Genomic DNA, 21,860 nt, shown 5'->3' on the forward strand with positions numbered 1-21,860 from the left:
TGCTTCTCTGTCTGAAGCTTAAATACCAACACACGGGGCTAACAGTTGGGAACTTTAAGGTCGCCTACTCATTTCTCCCACGGGATAACCTGCTTCACAGCGTCAGGAAATCCATATTGTTGCATTGCTGTAACAGTCGACTTACCTGTGAAAGTCATGGACAACGGCAAGGCAAGGAAAGCAAGGAGCCCGAATATAAAGCATGCTGTGAATGGAAAAAAGAAAGAAAATACAGTGTTATTGGGGCTGGTTGAAGTTTAAAGATCAGAAGTCCCATCCAGTGCTTTCTGGATGCTACTTATCCATAAAGAAGTGTAGCAAAAAAAGGGGTACAGCGGGAGGATGCCATGTTTATTGACCAAGATGAGGCCAGCAAGCGGTTTGTTGCCCTCCCAGAGCTCAAGCTTCCATCTTTTAACTAAATCTTTTTAATCCTTACATCAGTAATAAAACAAGGAGAGCCACAAGGTGCTTTTGTTGCTGCTGCTGCTTCCAGATGTCTCCTTGCAAGGCAAGGACTCGGCCGCTGCCCTTAGCCCACATCAGCTCCCGACACCGCCGGGTGCGGCAAGTACCTTCGTGTGAGCTAACTCATGGCAAGTGATGAGCCGTAGCTGTTTGCTGAGCCACTACGCTCAGTTTTCCCTAACAGAGATGGTCCTCGTTGCAGATGTGAAGGGTTTTTGACTGGTGTAACTCCCTGACACAGCTCGGTGCATGCGGCCCTGCTGCTCGGAGGGGGACTTGTCCCAGGGATAGAGCAGCTCAGGCTTCGCAGAGGGATGCTCTTGGGGCTGCACGTCAACTCTTCCCTGGAATAAGTGGATCTGAGGTGCTCAGTTACTCCTTGGAGAGCCACTGGTGTGTCTGAGCCCTGGTACTTCCCCAGCACAGCCTGCTGCTGCAGAGGATGAGTGCTTACCTTTGCAGAAACCCAGAAATAATAGCGTCAATAACAGTGCGAGCGGCCCGTCTTTTACCAGAGCTGTCACCTCTGTGCCTAATCACAAGCACTTGGCAATATTAAAGCGAGCTGCTGCTCCGAAAAATGAGGAGGAAGCATAATGAGGAAATGCTGTGGCGAGCATCCCTGAGGAGCACTTCTGTGCAAGTAGCTGCCCAAGGAGGCAAAAGAGCAGGACGTGGAGGTAGGCACAGATTGCACAGGGGCTGAGGAAAATAAAAAAAAGAGTAGGATGTGTCCTCGGAAGCTTATGAAAAAAATCCCAGCTCGTGGCCCAGAACTGCAGCCTCTGCAAAACAATTTCTCCTCCTGTTACAGGAGGAGAAACTGAGGCAGGGGACACAGGGGCACCATCAAAGTTCAGGTGTCACCCGTGTTTTTGAGGCTTCACCTCCTCCTCCTGTGTGGTGCGTGATCTGCCCGCAGGGATGCTGTGGGGAGCTCTGTAAAAGGCTCGCCAGGACCCACATTTATTTGGGGCCGTGCATCTGGCTCACAGGTGGCCGGGTTTGCGTCTACCCAAAAGCTGGATTTTGGAGGAGAGAAATGGGAGGCAGGGACCGCTCGCTGCTGCTCGGGAGGGAAAGATAATGGCTCATTAATTCCCCTCCCAGAGCAGTCGCCGGGAATGTATTTACTCATTATCTTCCCATTCAGCTCCAGCCTCTCAGGTCTGGAATTGGAGGGGCAGATGCGTAGTCTGGGAAGGTTTCCAGCTCCGTGCTCACCAGCGTGAGACGCAATTGCCTACACAACTGGCAGGGCTCTGCGTGGCTCTGAGCATTTTCCCCCAAAATGTGTGCGTGGAGGGGCGGTTCGCAGAAACTGCTCCTCAGGCAGGACACACGCGTGCTTTGCCTGGATTTGCCTGGTTTGTGCTGCCCCAGCCTGGTCTGAAGACAAATTGCTCAGGAAAATGATATTTGCTGCGAGGGCAGCCCAGTTGTGCAGAGAGGGAGCTGCTCTCTGCGTGGTTTCACACGTGATGGCTTCAACTTGGGGGTACCACCACCGGGCAGAGACGCCCCTGGACCTATTCTGAGAAAAAGTAGCAAGAAAAAAAAAAATAATAAAGCTAGTAGTCTCTAAAACCACAGGCAGGTGAGGGAAATACTCCCAGGCATGGCTCAGAAGAACATCTGCTCCAAGGAGCTGGTGTCAGGGCATCAGGCAGAGCATCACCGCTGGGCACCTCTTTGGTGTTTGACATGAGCCTACCCAGCAGAGTGTGTGACAAGCTCCCTGACACCAAACGCAGTAATAAATGAGGTTTTGGGTTCTTTAGCCATCACTCTCAAATGCTGTTTGTTCTGTGGCCTGCCAGGTTTTTTGCCACAAGTCTATGTCCTGATAAAAAAGGAATTATTATTATTATTTATTTATTTTTGATGAGCTGCTACCAGCTTCCAACCAAATTTTGCGTTCACCCCTGGGTTTGTCTTCATGGGCAAGCTGAGGAGCAGAAGCCATGGTGTGAATTCACATTACTCCCTTCTGACACTCAAATTCGGGTGCTGGGACCTGGGATGGATCATGCCTTGGGGCAGATGCACGTGGCAGTGTGGGTGCAGCCTTGGAGATGACTGGAAATCAGCAGGAAGCTGGCAGTGTAACAGCATGCGTACGTGTAGCAGGTGTCTTCATCCCCAATTTATTCCTTCGTGGTGTCTGCAGGAATCCCCTACAGTACTGAGAGGAGCTTGGGGAGGGCTCCAGCCCCAGTACAAAGCCACCATGGGGAGCAGAGAGGTGTGACAGAGCTGACTTGCAAACCAAATCCAGCCTCAGAGATGCAGCTGTTTGCTGTGTGCCATCACCGTCTGCTTAGCAAAGCTTGTGCTGCTGTGAAATAGCACCTGGGCACCCAGGTAAGCAATGTCAGCACCACGACACCTAGAAATTAAGTTGCTGGCTCCAGCACTGACACCAGCAGTGCTTCTCTCACCTGCAGTGGTGTAGAAGAAGGAGGTGCCGATTACCTGGGACCTTCAAGCTGCTGGGGAGGGTGTATATGGGTTGTAGGTACTTTGGGGTTTAGGCAGTGCTGCAGAACAGCTTGCCCGAGTGTTATGGCAGGTCTCTAGCTAATGAAGTAGAGCCATGTCACATTTTCAGTCCTTTATTTGGACCCTTGTGATTAATTTCCAGATGTACTTTTTAAACACAATACAGGCATTGCATAAAGAGCCATCGGTTTGCTTTGCGATAGACCCGGCATAGAGAATTAGCCTTTATTTTATTCCTTTTGGTCAGTTAATTAAAGCTGCCCTGATGTTCTGAACTTAAATTGCTGTGCCAACAATGAAAAGAATTTAAATGATGCTGCACAAGTAGGTTGTCTCTTCAGAGTCGTTTAAATACCAGGAGACCATAGGTACAATATGGGGCTGTGCTGAAAAATATACCCAGGATGATGAGAAAACGTGAAATTGAGCACCAGTGCACTTCAGAAGGGCTTGCATTTTAATGAACAGAAAATCAATTTGGGATGCACTGGCTGATCCATAGCTAAAACTGGGCTGATTTCAGACTTAAAGGTAAAGAAAAGCTAAAGATGATGGATTTCTTGGGAGGGTATTTTCCTCATGCATGGGTGACCGCGTGTATCCAGGAGGGTGCTCCTGATGTAAGGGAGCACAGATGAGATCAGAACTAATCCCATTCTTTAAAAAAAATGTTCAGAAAGATCATCTGTTTTCTCAGCCATCCTAAAAGCCCCAGTGGCAATATAATACCAGGAGGGAGCAGTAACCCTGGGGGCTCCTTCAGTGCCAAACCCAAGAGCAGCCCCAGCCGCTTTCCTGAATTTTGCTTTTCCCAAATCCAGTCACACTGAAATGCATTTGGGAGTCTTCACTGATGCTGTTTTGTCCGAAGGCCTGCCAGACAGCGAGGAGCTACGAGGTTTAATCCCTGTAAAAGTTCATTCTGAACTTGGAGAGCTGTGCAAGTGAAGCCCAGGCATTAATACAGAAGCCCCCAAGGTAACAGCCACGGGCTGACAAGTGCAGTTGTTTGCGTGGGTGAAGCATCGATTATGGGGAGTGGTGGAGTATATTAAGGAGTTTTCTTCCTCGCATATTTGAGTGGAATTACAAGTTGTTACTACCAAAAACTGAAAGTGAAAGGCATTTGTGATTCGGAGTAAAAAGGAGATACAGTCAGTGGGAGTAAGTTGCTTTAAAATCCTTGCATTTTAACCTCCTGCCGAATCTACTTTAATCCAAATAATACAGCTCAGGTAGGTGTTTTAGAGATACAACTGCTATTGGGTGCTCTATCAGCACCTGAAATTGTCCAGGAAAGAAAACAGAAGGGGGTAAAAAAAAAAAAAAAAAAAAAAAAAAAAGGAAACTTCAGGTGGGACTTGGTATTACCTTATTTTCATTATATATCTCTATATATTAGCTACAGGTCTGTTTAAATACAGAGGGAGGTTTCTCCCAGAGCTGCCTTACCATTGCTGGCAATTTTGGAGATGCACCGGTGACAAGCTTTCTCCAGGCCGGCCGGCATCGTGAAGCACCTTTTGGGGTGTCTGTGGGGATACAGAAATGAACACAGTTACAAAAATCACAAGCAGTGTCTTCAGCTGACTCAACATCTTAGCCCAAAGTGGCTCACGCACTTCAGCGGGCTTTCACTACCCCAAAAACCCACAAAGCCATATGGAGGGGTCCCCAGAGCCCTGCTTTTGGTTGAGGTGGAGGCAGCACAAAGTTTATTTGACTCTGTGAGAAAGCCCAGCGAAACAGGTACATTTTGCTAAACGACACAAAGCTCTGTGAAGATTATTTGGTGAGCAAAAGCAAATTCAGGGAAGAAAAGGAAGAGGGAGGGGGGAGAGAAAACAGTTTTCAGATCAAGGAAGGTTCTGAAGAGGAACGTGGAATAGAAACTGCAAGCCCCAGGGAGCCCAGAACAAGATGCCTTTGATTAAAAAGTAGCCGGATTAGAAAGCTGCTCTTTGTGACAGAGAATTTTTATGAGGTGGTGTGAGGGATGAGCAACCAGCTAGGCATCCAAGGCCGGGGCATAAGACACCGCTGGACGGTTCAATAGCATCCTGTGTCCGTGGGAGTGTTGGTGGGAGTTCAGAAAGCTCCCTCACACACACATGCCCATGCTCCAAGCCTCCAGGACACCACAGGTCCATCGCCAGCACCAGTGGCATGAATAGGTGGAGAGAAACAAAGCTGCGGATGCTCTGCGGTGCAGGAGAAAGACTGACTAGGAAGGGGCATGTGTGGAGATGGCACAGGAAAGAAGAGCCATCCCAAATCACGCCTCTTCTCCCTGTGGTCTGGAGGACCGACCAGACCAGAGGTCTCCTTCAAGCCCCGGGGCCTGTGAGTTTCAGCGGCCCAGGACCCTCTGCTACCATGGGGAATGGGATGGGGCCTGCTCCCTGCCCATTGCCAACTTTATTTCCTATCACATCAGCTGTAGCTACCGTAATTAGCCTCCCAAATCTTGGTGGGCATCACTGTGGGTACTGAACAAATTTGGGGAGCACATATCCCTCATCCAGGCCTTCCTCAGAAGAGCAAATCCTGGACATGAGCTCTGTTGCATGCTCAGGGAAAACTGGAAGGATAAAGGGAAACCAGTAGCTTTCACAGCCAAATTTCACCTTAATTTGAAGCCTTAAAACATTAGGTGAAGATTTATTCTTGAAAGTGCACAAGTAGACATTAATTTTGAGTATACTACTGGCTACTGACATAAGTGCTCTAAATTATGCACAGAGATCAATAGGATTCGTCTTTATGCATATCTTCATGCCTGGAATTACCTTGGTGGCAGTAAGTCTCACAGAAACCCAATAACAAAATGCCACGTTAAAAGTTGGTTGAGCACCAAATTGCCATGAGCAGATCCGTGTCTGGATAGGAATGCTGTATGTCCATAACCAGAGGGTACAACGTATGTTTTGTCTAAATTTGCTGTTTTTTTTTACACTACAGGGGGAAAAAAATGGTGAAGACAAAGCGAAGGAGGGCTCGGTGTGTGTGAGCATGTCCCCACCTAGTGATGGAGCCCCGAAATGACGGTGAGCCAGAGCCCTGGCATGCAGTTGTGCCAGGTAAAACTGGGTAAAATCGTGATGGTTACACAGAAATCCTGCTCACACAAGGGCACGGTGCACATAACCACTAGGAGGTGGTGTCAACTCATTCCTCAGACCCTGGGTTTGACTCCTACAGGACTGACAAATCCCTCGGGAAAGCCGGTGTTTGCTGGATAAATGCATTTTTCCCCTTCGCCCCAGCTCATCAGTGAATCTGCAGGAGCTGCCATGAGTGTTAAAGTTAAATATTTTCCTATTTGCCAGTGCACGAGGGAGCTGGAAGTGCAACTCAGCTGGCAGGCAGCTCAGGAACGGCTTTGCCATTGTTGAAAACTATCCCTGCCAAAGCTGAAATGGTGGCTGGAGAGTTAGAAAAGCCACATACAATGGAAAACTCAACCAAAAAGGAAAAAAAAAAAATAATAAATTAAAAATAATAATAATAATAATAAAGTGAAACTCAGCCAGCTTCTGGAACTTCTCCCAGAAGTTGTTCCCTGGGGTCACTACCACAAGGTGACAGCACTACCCTTGCATTCACAGATGCCAGCGATGTGGGGGACAAGTTGCTGAGCCCCTACATCTCTCCACGTTGCCACTTTTTGGGGTGGCAGGTTGCAACCCAGGGAGCACAGAGCCACGGCATCCCTACGCCTCCCGCAGTCTGTCCCAACACCGCTCCTCTGCTCTGTGCCCCCTCTGGAGGTGGCCCTAATGCCATGTCCCACATCACTTTTTTCGTAACTCTGCTCCTTGTCCCCAGCAAGCAGCAGTGATAAGCCTCTGTAGCACAGCCCCTCCAGCCTGGTCTTTTCTTTATTTCAGGCAGTTTTGGCTTTGAACTGTTGTGCTGGTCATTGTTCTCACCCTAAATATTTAGGTTACGAGGGACAAAAGAAAGGACCGCTTCCACACCTGCCCTACAGCATTCAGGCTCTGCTCAAACTTAGCTCTGCCCTTTCCCAGCTTCAGGTGCCCCAGACGGGACTCAGGAGCACAGCAGGCAGATTTGCCAGCACTTCCCAAAACCCCAGCTCCCACCCAAAACTGTCAAAAGGTGCAGGGTCCTGCTGGGACATGGCCAGTGCTCATGGTCCAGCCAGCACCTCCAGGGCAAGGGCTCTTCTCCGAAGGTTGCTAGCAAAAATGTTTTTTGTTTCCTTAAAAAAATATCGCAGCCAAGTGAATGTTTAGAGAACAATCTGAATTAATGTAATTCTAAAGTAATTCCACAGCCAGTTTCCTCCTGACAAACCCCACAGCCCCACACTGGCTTTTACCCCACACGCCTTTCCAGCGCATCCTCCACCTTCCCCCTTACCTGCGAGCTCCGCGGGACCCGAACCCCTTCACCGGCACTCCTGGGAGATGGGGCTGGGGAGCCACAAAATCCAGCCTTGGGCAGAAGCCAGGAGGGAGAGCGTGCTGGGACCCTGCCCGTCGGGATGAGGTGTGGTGAGGGCTTTCAGGTGCTTTTCTTCCTCCTCGTCTCCTGCTCGTGCACCTCTTGGCAGCTGGAGAGGCTGTGGGGTGTGGGATGAGAGATGCGGGATGTGGGGTGCAGGATGTGGGTTGAGGGATGTAGGATGAGGGATGTGGGATGTAGGATGAGGGATGTGGGATGCAGGAGCTCTTGCCGTCGGAGCCGATCCTCCTTCGTTTCCCCACTCCCACGGCTGGCTGCAGCCACAGCCCACCCGGGCGGCTCCACAGTGTCAGCAGGGGGAAGCAAAGGGCCCCACAGAGCTGTGGCTGTGCCGGAGGAGCAAAGACAATTCCTTCACAAAATCTCTTATTAAAAAAAATGAACAATGCTTTACGCCTATAATCAGTAGTGAATATTAAGTCCTTAGTCCATCCTTCATGCAATTTCCCCCCTTCCTCTTGATGCAATCGACAGAGCTCTTTGCATAGCTAGGAAAGCTGGCTGCTTTTTCTCCTGTGACTACGGGAGAGGTCTGTTTGCTGTCCTGGACAGCCCTTGTTCGGTGCAAGAGAAAAGTGGATCTGAGGGACAGTGCTTCGCCAGGATAAGCGACAGCATTCGTGAAGGTGGATGTGCATTTTGAGCCCTTTCAGAAAGGCCCCACAGAGAAGGGACGAGTGATGAGCTGGCAAAGGGACTGCTCTCGCTCGGAAGGGACAGTCCTGCCTTCAGCTGTCAGGGTGGTGCAGCTCATCCCAGCTGTAATTCCCAGCTTACGGCATTGATAATTGTCAGAAAAATGTACAGGTGGGGGCTTATTATAGCAATAAAGATAATTACTAACGTGGCTTTAGACAGAAGGCTGGAAACTTGGAGAGTTTTGGCTGAGGGACTTTGGCAGCTAAGACAAAGGCTTTTATTCACTGCACTCAAGCAGGAGTTTGAGCACTTAAGTGGGAACCCAGTTCCTCTGTATGGTCAATGAAGAGAGAGGGGAAACTCCCCCAGGCAGCGTGGCTTTGTGTGGTCCCAGTTCTTCTTTGCTATAACCTAATAAAGCTCCTTCTTCCAACAGAAAGCCGCTCTTCCCAGCAGTTTCCAGGCCCTGGCACATCACTGGAAACAGCTGGAACATCAACAAGTCTTGACATTACCTCTTGAGTCTACGCCACCCTCCTCTTTTGGGGTCCTTTCTCTCACCCTCGCCAAAAGTGAGTGCTTTTGCTATCGGGCTTTCTCCTAACTCACTGGCTCAGAACTCAAAATCAACATAAAAACAGTCCCCATCTCCGACATTTGCTGTTATTTTCCAATTGGAAGAATCTGACTTGGTTTTCTTAAGTGCTGCGTGTGATCGGGGATGTCACATTTTCTTGTAAAAAATGTCCTCATACATTGAAATACAAACAGCCCATGGGAAAGAAATTCAGTTTACATTTAATTTCTTCCACTGTTCAAGGCAAAAAAAAAGTATACTTATGTGTTGAGAAGAGTTCTGCTAGCTCAGGGGAAACCAGTCATCAGTACTGACTTCCCAGCTTTTTAATGACCAGCTGTAGGGATCCCAGAAATTATGGCATTCAATCATCACAAAAGATCATGGCGAAAAATAGCTGGGACCAGGAGTCCCTGTGGGAAGCGCCACCCGTGCTGGTTCTAGCTCATCTGCAGTGCTGCTTTGGGGTGCCATTAAACTGCTCGATTCTGATGCTTTTAAAGGAAGATTTCAGGCAGCTTTGAGGAGATGCTGACTGTGGCCTGCTGGTAGTGCCGTTGGGGTGGTGAATTGTCGTCCTTGGTCCAAAGTCTCCAGGCAGTGTGAGCCAGGGGGTCGCCGTCTCCATCTCCTGGGATGTCTGGGAGCTGCAGAGCTCCGTGCAGGGAGGACTTTGTGAAACGCTTCTGCCTGTTGATACACAGCAAAATCAGACAAGGCACTTTCTTCTCACGCACATCACGATGATTTTTGTGCGTGTGACTGTCACAGTAAGTTACAGAGTGGCCTGAAGCCTGCCACTGTGGCTATTTCGGCTCCTCAGCTTCTTCCTCAAAGACTGTCTTGGGGAAGCGAGCTGTATTTGCTCGTCTCCATGGCAGTTTACTTGGCCAATTTCCAAGAGACAAAGCAGAAAATGAGAAAATCACAGAATCACAGAATCACAGAATTTCTAGATTGGAAGAGACCTCAAGATCATTGAGTCCAACCTCTGACCTAGCGCTAACAGTCCCCACTAAACCATATCCCTAAGCTCTACATCTCAACGTCTTTTAAAGACTTCCAGGGATGGTGACTCCACCACTTCCCTGGGCAGCCTTGTTCCAATGTCTAATTGTGTGCTTCACACTTCTTCTTACTCAGGGCAATTTATCCTAATGTAATCTAAGAAATAGATGGAGAAAGGACCAAATGTTCTGGATAACCGATGGGAAGAGTAACTTTAATAACATCTGGATAGCTTCAAATATGCAACCCACAAGCAGAGGAAGACTGCATTTGCCTAGGAAAGTAGATTATGAGCTACAAAGATACCAGCTGTGGCTAAGGACATCTGCAAGCCTCTAGCCCTGGGTGCTGGGAGATCATCCTAAGAAAGTACCAGGAGGTGTTTTCTGGGTCTGGAGCCTCTGTCTCATCTGCTTGTGCCTTTGATGCTTCAATGACTCTATCAAATGGGTAAAGTGACTAAAAAAATGACTTCCTCAGGAACGTGTGCTGTTTTCCTGTAGAGAATAAAGAGCTTTCTGTCATCTGTATTGAATTGCATTCATCACAGGTTGTCATTCATCACTGGCAACTCGGGAGGTGAACCTGTGAGATGTCCTGGGCAAAGAAAGCTTCCCATGAAATAACTCATGAAGTGATATTAAAAGTCCAGTCCTCATTGCCACTGCTACCTACCAAAGTAACGAGCTGTGCAAATTAATCTGAGCAAAATTCACCCATAAGCCCTGAATATTAATCAGGAAATTCCTATGTTCTTTAAACTTGCAATAATAGAAAGTGGAATTACTTAAAATATGAAAACCAAGGCTCCTGCTGAGGTCCATGTATTTGTTTGTGCCACTGTGGAGATGCTAGACAAGTGTGTAGGGTTTGTAAAATCCTTGGAGAATCCCTGAAAAAATGGAGAGGGGGAAAAAAAGGATTAGCTCCAACGACAAGGGCATCGTAAAGCTACTGAACATTTCTCTCTTAATTGTGCTTCGTGCTAGAGAATAAGGGAAAGTTATCACAGCTGAATAAAACGCTGAACTCTCTTAGCAGCAAAACGCCTCATTTAGTATAATAGCGGGAATAAACCTCTCAGATCTAAAATATGGTTGACAAAAACACAAAAAGTTAATAACTCATAAAGGTTTTACAAACAATGAAAAAAGCCAAAGCCTGTAAAGTTACTACGCATAAAATATGATAATCTAAAGCAGCAGTTTAATTTGCACTTCTGCAGATCAGAGCTGATATTCCCACTGTACACAGCCATAAATAAAATATATTGTTCCGCTGACGACAGACGAAAACACCGTGCATTTTCATGTGTTTTATGTGATTTTTTTTCACTTATAAAATACGCCTTTTGCCACCTGTCAGTGCATTTATCTCAGAGGATAACAGAACAAGCTTGACACCGTATCTGTTAGCAGGACTGATGACACTAACCCTCCAGAGGCACGGACCAAAGCTTTCCTTGTAGTCTTATGGGGAAACAACCATTCATTTATTGTTGAGTGATTACAGTGTGCAATAAAAAGTTGGTGAAGAGTTTCAAAGCAGGAATACTGCAGAACAGCTGAGTGACTCCAAACAGGTGGAGGATGGGGTTGACTGCAGCACTCAGATACATGGAGTCGGGAATCTCTGGTGCAGTTTTCTACCCACGAATTTCCACTGGGGCCAGGGGAGAGCAATTAGGGTCATGCTGGAGGTGCTAGACTCCCATATGAGGGAGAGAACCTGCAGAAATAACCCTCAGCTCTGCGTATGTTTGTGTGTGTGTGTGTGTATTTAGGTGTGAGGTGGGAGTCCCAGCTCATGGGTTGCTTGTGAGAGAGGGGCTTCAGCCATGAATTTCCACGTGCAGAACATAGCCTTGTCTCACGGCTGGAGAAGAAGGCATCCAGAGCAGGACCAAGGGCATGCTCACCTGCACGGAGCACAAGAGGAGGAGAGCATTGTCCATGGAGCAGATAACGAGGAAAGACAGAGCTCAGCACCAAGGAGGAGTGTGAGTGTTAAGCAGGTGAGGGAGACAATAAGGGTCAATGAAAGCCTTCGCAAACAAAATGCCTTCTGCAATGGTGATGTTTCCTTCCAGGCCAGTTTCTATTTCATCAAGAGTCCAAGAGGATCCCCTGTGGTCTCCAAAGTCTTGCTCTGCAAGGAGAAGGTTCTCTAGACACCTGGACATGCTCTTTGGGTCTCTTCAAGAACTCCATGTATCCTGAGTTTCAGGTACCAAATCCAATTTTAGATCTAGTTGCAGATGTATGAAAGCCAGGTTAGGATCCAGCTCAGCCTGGAGCTAGAGTAAATTGGGCTTCTGGCTGGTATGTGAGCAAGCAGACTCACTTGTGCAAATGGTCCAGTTTTTGGTGGAATGCTAGGCCAATCATTGCATCTCCTGTTTCAGAGGTGTGCTATCGTTTGAGGCCCAGTTATGAATTCTACTGTCCCAAGGGTTTTATTTTTATTTTGTGAGTGAGATATGACAGTGTCTGTTTGGGCTGCATGAGTACCTCAATTCTCAGCAGATGGCACTATCCTCAAAGGTTGACTCTGGGAGGCACAGGGGAGGACCAGGTCCAAAGAGGAGATGTAGAGGCGTTTTTATGAAGTTTGGGTACATAAGCAAGTTCCCAGTACATGGCTGGCAAGCTGCAGCCGCTGGTGCACAACCTCAGCCTGCCCCAAATGGGTCAAGAGTGGGACAAGAAGTCACGTTCCCCTGGGGAGAACACTGCTCTGAGTGCCTCCAACACAGCCCTTGGGGGAAGCACCACGTCGGTGCAGTGATCACACAAGATCAGCAACCCCATTCATATGGGCACAGGTGAGAATATGGGCTGGGGGTGCCTTGTGTTCTCACACCATCTCTTCAGGAGCAGCACTTCTGCTTCCTTGGTCCATGGATCCCCTCTGCAATAACAGCTTGCTCACAGGCTTCGTTCACGTTTCCCACATGGCACAAACCAAAGAGCTGTGTCAGGACTGGCAATTCCTGACACAAAGAAATCGATTTAAAATTCAACATAATCCATCATTGGAATGGAGAAATAGAGTGGGAAGAAGGAGCAGGAGGGATGGGGGCACAAAGCAGAGGTGCTGGATGTCTTGCTGTTAACAACATGCTGTTCTGCTCTACATCTGCTTTAGCTTTGCTTTTTGTTTTGGTCTGAGAGTAAGCAGAAGACTGAGATAACTGAGGTGCTTTTATATCTTGATCCTTTCTTATTCAGAAGAGGAAAAGAGAACAGCAGCAAAGGAGATACTTGGCATACATGCTGGTGATTGCAAGTAGCACAGCCAAAGCTAGTTTCAAGGGACACCAGATTCAATACAGGCCTCGAGTACGGTCCCCAGCAGAAACCCAGCACAGAAGGATGATCTCACTGCTCTGCTTCCTCAGAGCAGCAGAACTTATTGAGGTTATTGAACTTCTTTACTGAAACGGTTGTTAGACATTGGAAGGCAGACTAATCTTGTCCTTAAAGCATGTCTCCAAGTTAGCGGGATACCCAGGCCTCTGAAAGTGAACTAAGTCCAGAGCACATCAGGAGTCCCTCGGCAGGATGGGAAAAAATCCAAAAGAGGAAAATATTAATGAGGTACAAAATCTGCTTTCTCCATTCCTTGCAGCACGGCTACTGTCTAATGGCTTTTGAACATCACAGATGCTTATGACCTTATTGCTCTTTACAGATACCTTAAAGGAGGCTGTAGTGAGCTGGGGGTTGGTCTATTCTCCCACGTGCCTGGTGACAGGACGAGGGGGAATGGGCTTAAGTTGCGCCAGGGGAGTTTTAGGTTGGATATTTGGAAGAACTTCTTGACCGAAAGGGTTGTTAGACATTGGAACAGGCTGCCCAGGGAAGTGGTGGAGTCACCATCCCTGGAGGTCTTTAAAAGACGTTGAGATGTAGAGCTTAGGGATATGGTTTAGTGGGGACTGTTAGCGCTAGGTCAGAGGTTGGACTCGATGATCTTGAGGTCTCTTCCAACCTAGAAATTCTGTGATTCTGTGATAAAAATAGCCGCTTTCTGAACTTGGAACCTGAAAAGATCTCACGTTAGATGGAATGGTTGCTTTAGAAGTGGTAAGTTATGCACATGCAGAAAGGATATATTGCACAGCATAGTTTTTATTTCTGTCCCGTAATGTTGCAAGCAGAAATCAAAGGTAAACATGACCACTTGAGCAATTTGACATACTGCAACTTGCTTCACGCTTCTCCACTCTACCACAGTCTTCAATTTCATTGTCATCTTTACTTGAATGCAACAACTAGACAGTACACTAAAGCCATCTTTTGTTCACCTACATGTACAAACCACAATATGTATCAATAGAGCAATGCACAGGCTGGAGCTCCTACAAGGATGACTGCAGGGCTGCAGTGCCCAGTGCTGTCTTGAGAATGGGAGGACAAAGATACTGCTAAACCTTTTTTTCCTCCCGAAAAATACAAAAGTTACTTTTACGGTACGCAGTGATGGAGGTTTTACCCTTGAAAGGAAGCACAACATGCCACCTTATGCTTCTCAGCAAAACACTGCTCCCCCTCAGACTATTCTACATACGAAAAGTCTTTCTGCTCTAAACGACATATTTGTTTGTGGGTTGGTTGTCTCTTTTTTTTTCTTCTTTTTTTCTTTTTTTTTTTTTTGTCTGTTTTGTTGTTGTTGTTGTTTGTTTTGTTTTGCTTTTGTTTGTTTGCTTGTTTTTATTGAGCAGCATGGCAGTCTGGAGTCACAGCATCTCTGGCTGCCAGGTTCAGTTTAGGCACACGGTGTTACTATAAGGTTTTTCAAACTGTTAGCCCTGTAATGCAGCATGAAGGCAACCATCAGGCTGGATTCCTTCCCACTTGTACCTACTTGCCCATTCCAGAGGCTCTCTAGAGAGCTCTCCTGCGTGTCTGAGAAACCAGGTCTGTCTTACAGCAAGATGAAGTTGAAGAACAAAACCTACAGCTAAACTCTGGATAACACTTGTGTCTTTATTTGCTACCCAAACAAGTTTTCATACATGTAGACTGGAAAATGGTGCTGTGTCTTCCCAGCTTGTAAGCAAGATCTTGGAGGTCTTTTCCAACCTGACTGTTTCTATGCTTCTCTGTTACACTGGTGAGAGAGAGGATCGAGCCTGAGCTGGAAAATGTTGCGTGGAACATGTGGAACAAGGTAGATCAGGCTGCAATTTGCAAGGTCCTGCGGTTTTGCCACCTAACCTAATCTAGAAAGGTGGCCTAAAAGCAAGCTGGAGACGGACTCTGTCAGGGAGTGTAGCAGCGGAACAAGGAGTGATGGCTTTGAGCAAATGGAGGGAAGACTTAGATTAGATGTGACGTGAGGAAGAAATTCTTCACTCAGAACACAAAGCGCACATGGAAATTAGGGCTGAAGATGCACCTTGCTTCTGTTCCTCTCTGTAAATTACATAATTAGTTACATAAAAATCAGTGTTAAACATAAAGCCAGGGCACAGGATGGGAGGTGGAGGGCAGTCCCTGTGGCCAAAGGACAGCCTTTCTCCCTGGCAAGCCAAATGGCCCGGGGGACCCAGCCCCAGAAAAGGGGCCCTCAGCCCCCCCAACCCTCCTCCTTCCTCCACCTGAGGCCATCTTCCAGGCTGCTCCCAACACAGCTGCCTTTGGCCACGCATGGGCAACTCCGTCACAGAGGCTGGCTGAGGTCACAGTGGCCACCACTGCCCCGCCTTTGCTCGGGGCCCTATAAGAAGCCCCCCCTGCCACTGGCCCGCCACTCGCTGAGCTTCTAGGCACTCTGAGAGCCAACTTGTGTGGCGAAGAAGAGCCAAAGCAGCGAAGCGAGAGGCAGCCCTTTTTGGTGTGAGCAGACAGCTATGCAGTCGCAGCAAGCACCAAGAAAGAAGGCAGCTGACGAGAAGGAGAAGCATTACGGGTGGAGGCAGAGCGCTGGCGGCACAACTGACACCAGTGCCCGAGGAGGGAGCTCTGGCATGCAGCCCACAAACACCTATAAGCGCTACCATTGGCACCGCAAGGACGCAGGGAACGGGCCGGCCCCTCAGCCATCCAACAACAGGGGGCCTGCGCCTTCCCAGCGGCACAACGGGGGCACGGGGAGAATGCAGGAGCATCAGGCAGGCAGCCGTGTGCAGCACAGGCACGCCTATGGTCCACAACAGAGTGCGGGACCCAGCCACGGCCGTAACAGAGATGGCAGCAGCGGACCCACGCGTGGAAAACAAACACACAGTGGCATGGCACCTAGGCGTGAAAGTGGACAACCCTCCGGTTCAGCACCCCGATCTCAAAACTTCCCAGATGGAAGGCACACTGTGCGTCCTGTGCCAAGAAACGATGGACTCGGTCATCAGCCACTCCGCGCCCTGCACAGTCCTTCTGACAGACAACACAGCAACAGCGGGTCTGCGCCTTACTACCAGGGGCACAACGGCAGCACGGGGAGAAGGCAGCAGGACCAGGCAGACAGCCGCGGGGAGCACAGGCACATCTACCATCCATACCACAGTGCGGGACCCAGCCACGGCCACAAACAAGATGGCAACGTCGGAGCCGCGCACAGAAATCAACCTGGCAGTGCACGTAGGCATGGAACTGGACGAGCCCGTGGTTCGGCACCCCAGCCTGGAAAGCTTACGCATGGAAGGCATCCTGTTTGGGCAGTCCCAGGCAAGGACTGGCTGAGCCTTCTGCCCAACACTGAGGAACCCATGGAAGTGGAACCTCCAGCAAACGTGGACGAACCAATGGAAGTGGACATACCTTGGCCAGAACAGACCCGGGACTACCGCGGTGCATCTTTGCTCTCTGCTCTCGGTGCACAAAAACCGTGTCGCAGGAGTGTCCGGCCAGCCCCCTACTTGTTGTCGCACAGGCTCCATCGCAAGCATTAGCTTGGAGCCCCCAGACACCATAGACATGCCGGCAATAAACCACTCTGTTGCCAGTTCTCAGGGCTTGTGTGAGTACTTTTTTTCCCATCCCCCAGCCCTTGTGCCAGAGGTGGCATCCCTTCTGCACAGAGCCTCGTGGAAGAGCACAAGAGAGGACCCAGCTTCCTTTGGGCTGCTGCACTGGGGTGACAGCAGGAGCCCCCAGGGGCCACAGTGCGCCTTTAACATTTGTGAAAATACACCGAGGGGTGAAAATAGGAGTGTGTCAGCGATTATAGGTGGCTAGTTTCTTCTATTAGCAGTGAGTTTCTGTATCTGAGTAATTGGTAATGACAGACATGGAGAAGTCTGCGGTACTCAATAACTTCTTTGCCTCCGTCTACACTGGTAGGCGATCTTCCCAAGTCTTTCATTTCCCTGAACCCGTAGATGGAGGCTGGGGGATCAAAGTCCCACCAACTGTAAGTGAAGAGCGGGTTCGAGACCACCTGATGAACCTAAACAGGTACAAGTCTATGGGACCCGATGACATGCATCCCAGGGTCCTGAGGGAGCTGCCTGATGTAGTTGCCAAGCCTCTTTCCATCATAGTTGAAAAGTCCTGGCAGTCAGGTGATGTTCCTGGTGAGTGGAAGAAGGGAAACTTCATGCCCTGTACTCTTCAATGATTAGGAAGAAAAAAAAACAAACAAAAGGAAAAAAAAAAAAAAACAGAATGGAAAAAAGAGCACTACTCTTCAACAATTAAAACAAGTAGGAGACGTTTCTTCTCAGAAAGAGTGGTCAGGCATTTGAACGGGTTGACCAGGGAGGTGGTTGCATCAACATCCCTGGGGGTGTTAAAGTAAAATTTGGACTTGGCGCTTAGGGACATGGTTTAGTGGGTGTCACTGGTAGTAGGGTGATGGTTGGCCCAGATGACCTTGGAGGTTTTTTTCCAACCTTAATCTTTCTAGAATTCTATGACCTGATGATTCTAAGATACTTAAGATATTAAACATATAATACCGTGTGCCTGGATAAGAAAAATTCGCTATATCATCAAGGGAGAGAGAGCAGTTTCCCCAGAAGACAATTCAGAGGAGACGAGGAGACCGCTGTTCCACATCACCATCAAGAGAATTGCAGGCTAGCCTCCTAGGCATTACAGTTAGGTACTTCATGTTGGTCACTGTAGAAATATTTTTGCAAGTGGAAAATGGACAACACCCCTTAAAAGTAGCTGAGGTTCTTCCATAACATGCTAATAGACAGACATTGCACAGGCAGACTAATCTTGTCCTTAAAGCATGTCTCCAAGTTAGCGGGATACCCAGGCCTCTGAAAGTGAACTAAGTCCAGAGCACATCAGGAGTCCCTCGGCAGGATGGGAAAAAATCCAAAAGAGGAAAATATTAATGAGGTACAAAATCTGCTTTCTCCATTCCTTGCAGCACGGCTACTGTCTAATGGCTTTTGAACATCACAGATGCTTATGACCTTATTGCTCTTTACAGATACCTTAAAGGAGGCTGTAGTGAGCTGGGGGTTGGTCTATTCTCCCACGTGCCTGGTGACAGGACGAGGGGGAATGGGCTTAAGTTGCGCCAGGGGAGTTTTAGGTTGGATATTTGGAAGAACTTCTTGACCGAAAGGGTTGTTAGACATTGGAACAGGCTGCCCAGGGAAGTGGTGGAGTCACCATCCCTGGAGGTCTTTAAAAGACGTTGAGATGTAGAGCTTAGGGATATGGTTTAGTGGGGACTGTTAGCGCTAGGTCAGAGGTTGGACTCGATGATCTTGAGGTCTCTTCCAACCTAGAGATTTTGTGATTCTGTGATTTTCCACCAGTCTTCAAAAACAGTGTGCATATGAGGCCCAAAGCATTGAATTGACTAAATTGAGTGCTTCCTGCCTTTTCTCTGAGTTACCGTTTGGGTCACAGGATCCTCAGATCTGTAAGTCCAGCACAGGTGGACTTAGGAAACAGCAAGAACTAGCTAAGAATGATTTAGGACTGGAGCTTCCCTCACCTGCAGCCAAATTAGCTAAGAAAGCATGTCACAAGGCGTACTTAATATCTTCAGGGGGTAGGAAAAGAGTCACAGAAACCAGTGTGACACTTTTGTTGGCCATACCTTGCCCTGAGTATGAGGGAGATCTGAGCAGTAACTGAAAGAAAAGGTCTGTGTCCCTTTTGGAGCCTGCTCAGCTCACACCTGCCTGTATGTAACAGGTACCAATCTGATCCCAAGCTAAAATGTAGAAAAATGATGGTGTGAGGCTGTTTTGGTTCTCTTTGTTTAACCTAACCATTCGGTGTGTTGCCCTCTGTGTTCATCTTGGAGGTGTTACACTGCAGAAACCTCTCTGGAAGGTGTTCACAAGGACTGTTCCTCCTGGTGAGCCACTGTGTGAAGCCTGAGGTCCTTTTTGTGCTCTCTTCCCTCAGTGCACTGATTACCTCAGGTTACTTACACCCTAACACTACTTACACCCTAACCCATGACATTTCATTTGCAGAAAACTTCGTCCTTGCTTTCCCTGAGCTCTTGGCCATTACTTTCCTCCCCAGGAGATACTGAGTGCTGGTGTTGTCCTTTCACGTGTGCCTAGTTTGTTAAGCCATTCAAGGTGCCACATTTTATTTTATTTTATTTTATTTTATTTTATTTTATTTTATTTTATTTTATTTTATTTTATTTTATTTTATTTTATATTTTATTTTATTTTATTTTATTTTTTGCTAAGGCTGAGATTTACTAAATGGGGTTGTAACCAAACCTTGGCTTTGATACACCACTGCAAGATCCACAAAGTTCCTTACACCAAACATTAATGGCTTTTATATGGCATATAGGGGGCTCTCATTAGGGTCAGTTAAGATATTTTGTGATTCTCCATCTCTTGCCATCTCATTTTCTCTCTAAAAGTACCTCTTCCAAAGCCCAAAGACACCTGAGCACTTGCAGCAACAACAGTTGATCCCTCACTACAGTAACATTTCAAGGAACACAGATGCTCCCTTGAATGACTGAGCTCCATGTGGAGAGAAATTAAAGACTCCTGACTGGTGAGAAAATCTGGCAAGGTGTCTATAAACATTGGTTGGAAAGTGATTGATGCCATTTTAATGAAGGGCCACCAAGGCAGAGCAGCCACTCACCCACCCTGAAGGCCACTGGTATGTGGTGGAAATGTCACCAAAGGGCAAGCCTGCCCTCACTGCACCGAGCCATCACTGGGACAGTGACAAACACACACACACATAGAAATCATAGAATAGGAATCACAGAAATCATAGAACCATTAGGGTTGGAAAGGACCTCCAGGATCACCTGGTCCAACCATCACCCTGCCACCAGTGTCACCCACTAAACCAAGCACCACGTCCAAGCTCTCCTTGAACACCCCCAGGGACGGTGACTCCACCACCTCCCTGGGCAACCCGTCCCAGTGCCTGACTGCTCTTTCTGAGCAGAAATGTCTCCTCATTGCCAACCTGAACCTCCCCTGGCACAACTTGAGGCCGTTCCCTCTGGTCCTGTCACTGGTTACCTGTGAGCAGAGGCCAGCCTCCAGCTCCCCACACTTTCCCTTCAGGTAGCTGCAGAGTTGGTCGTGTTGTCAAAGCGTGGTTGATTCTCAGGGCTGAGGCTTCTTCTTGTGCATTGCCTGACAGCCACCAACACTGGCACCTCGATCTTAACCAGGACCTCAGGGTGCTTCTGTGTTACAACCAAGTTGGGCAGAGGGCTGCCAGGACTGCTTGGTGCTGCAAAGGATCCGGGTGCCTTTTTGTCTCCCGGCACCTCTTTGTCTTCCAGGTGTCGTTGCCATGGCAGCGGCCGCCTGTCATCGCTGCATGAGGTGAGGAACGGGTGGTTCACAGCAAAAACATCCCCAAAATCCTCATCCATACACAGAATCCAGATAAATTTCCAAGTCCTGAAAACGCCTCATACTTTCCTATGTCCCTTTCTCCCCCATTCCTTCTACCTTGAGAGGAAAAATGTGTGTTTTCATTTTTTTACCAGGAAATTTGTGTTGAAATGGCAAGGGATGAGCAGCTGAACGATGAAGACCCTCTTTGTCCTCTTCAGCACCACAACCTACTTGGTGAGGAGGAAAGGGACTACTGACAACAAAATCAGAAGAGGAAGAAACAACATGTCTTGCTGCAGCAACACTGTGGACTGATGGTGAGAGCTGGAATGACAAATTTATTTTCACCAAAAGTTTCACCAGGCCACCTCTGCACTCAGAGCTTATTGTGCTGCTTATGTCGCTTGTGTCACCAAAACTTCTTGCCTAAAAAAAAAAAAAAAAAACAATTTTCCTTTAAAGCTCAGGCAGCAGTTGACTAATTAGTATTTCTTCCATCATTGCTGTTTTCCAGCTATGGTGTTGAACAGGGAGCTATACCAGGAACATGCAGTACACGAAAACATTCTGGGAAGAAACAGTCCCTGGAGGCAGGGATGAAGCAAGCCTAAAATGAGGAAAAAAAACTTTACATAATCAAAGGCAACCCACTGGCAAAGAGGGAAATATCTCATCTGGGAAGAAGAAAAGGGGTTAGGGGCAACAAGAGTCTTGCCAGGACAGCAAGACTTTCTCAGTAAACAGAATTGTATTTGAACTATTCCATGTAAAACAAACAGATAAACCAAACCAAAGAAAACAAAAACAAACAAAACAAAAAACTCAGAGTTTCTGATGAGGAATATCAGAGCCATTCCACTAGAAAGAAGTATTTTGGTAGAAACTTCTTCTAACTGAAGCATTATGACCTTTGAAGGTCTGAAAAAAAATTGTTGAAGATCTGAAACAGCTTCCCAGAGTTGTCTCCTACTAATCGTGATGGTTTTTAATCCTGGTTTCTCATGCACTCCTTTTGAAGCATCTCATTCTTTCTACCTGTCTTTTCTACCTGTTGCCAGCTCAATAGTTGTTTTTATCACCAACCAGGCTCAATTACTGAGATTAATTAGGCTCAAGGTCTCATGAACAGAGGGATTCCTGCGGCTCACAGAAGCAGTCTGCAAACAAACAGAAACTAAACACCCTCCTCTAAGGTTTAATACAATTTCAGCAGAAAAATGGGGACAATACCTTCTGTCATAAAGTGCCTCTTCCACATCCTTATATTTCATGTAAGTGCTGTTCACGTTTTCCAGCAGGTATCCCTAAAGCAGGAGGGGAGGTGACGAGAGCAATACAACCCACAGGTGGGTGCTCGTCAGGAAGAACCAGGATGAGAAGGAAGCAAAGCACCAGCCTTGGCTCAGGCTGTGCCTG

The 21,860-nt window shown here is 47.8% G+C and overlaps 1 protein-coding gene and 1 long non-coding RNA gene across 4 annotated transcripts in view; one reads left to right on the forward strand and one right to left on the reverse strand.

Annotated features, from left to right (window-relative positions):
* Positions 1 to 21,813, reverse strand: part of TMEM272 (transmembrane protein 272) — a 30,465-nt gene extending 8,652 nt beyond the window's left edge. The window contains exons 1-5 of one of the 3 annotated variants that reach the window (XM_072032581.1): positions 21,675 to 21,813; positions 20,118 to 20,870; positions 7,357 to 7,558; positions 4,423 to 4,502; positions 146 to 205 (exon numbers count right to left, since the gene is read on the reverse strand). In XM_072032581.1, coding sequence (XP_071888682.1) covers positions 146 to 205; positions 4,423 to 4,480 — 118 coding nt within the window. In that variant the 5' untranslated portion in view covers positions 4,481 to 4,502; positions 7,357 to 7,558; positions 20,118 to 20,870; positions 21,675 to 21,813. Of the gene's footprint in view, positions 1 to 145; positions 206 to 4,422; positions 4,503 to 7,356; positions 9,368 to 20,117; positions 20,871 to 21,674 lie in introns of all 3 variants that reach the window. The other 2 variants (XM_027471114.3, XM_072032582.1) reach the window with 2 other exon arrangements.
* LOC140001325 (uncharacterized) lies at positions 2,654 to 6,264 on the forward strand. The gene is made up of 3 exons (XR_011806448.1): positions 2,654 to 2,832; positions 5,932 to 6,050; positions 6,172 to 6,264. It is a non-coding gene; the product is annotated as an uncharacterized lncRNA (long non-coding RNA).
* Positions 21,814 to 21,860: the final 47 nt, after the last annotated feature.

The sequence above is a fragment of the Anas platyrhynchos genome, chromosome 1 (assembly GCF_047663525.1).
Source record: "Anas platyrhynchos isolate ZD024472 breed Pekin duck chromosome 1, IASCAAS_PekinDuck_T2T, whole genome shotgun sequence".
In the NCBI taxonomy this organism is placed as follows: Eukaryota; Metazoa; Chordata; class Aves; order Anseriformes; family Anatidae; genus Anas; species Anas platyrhynchos.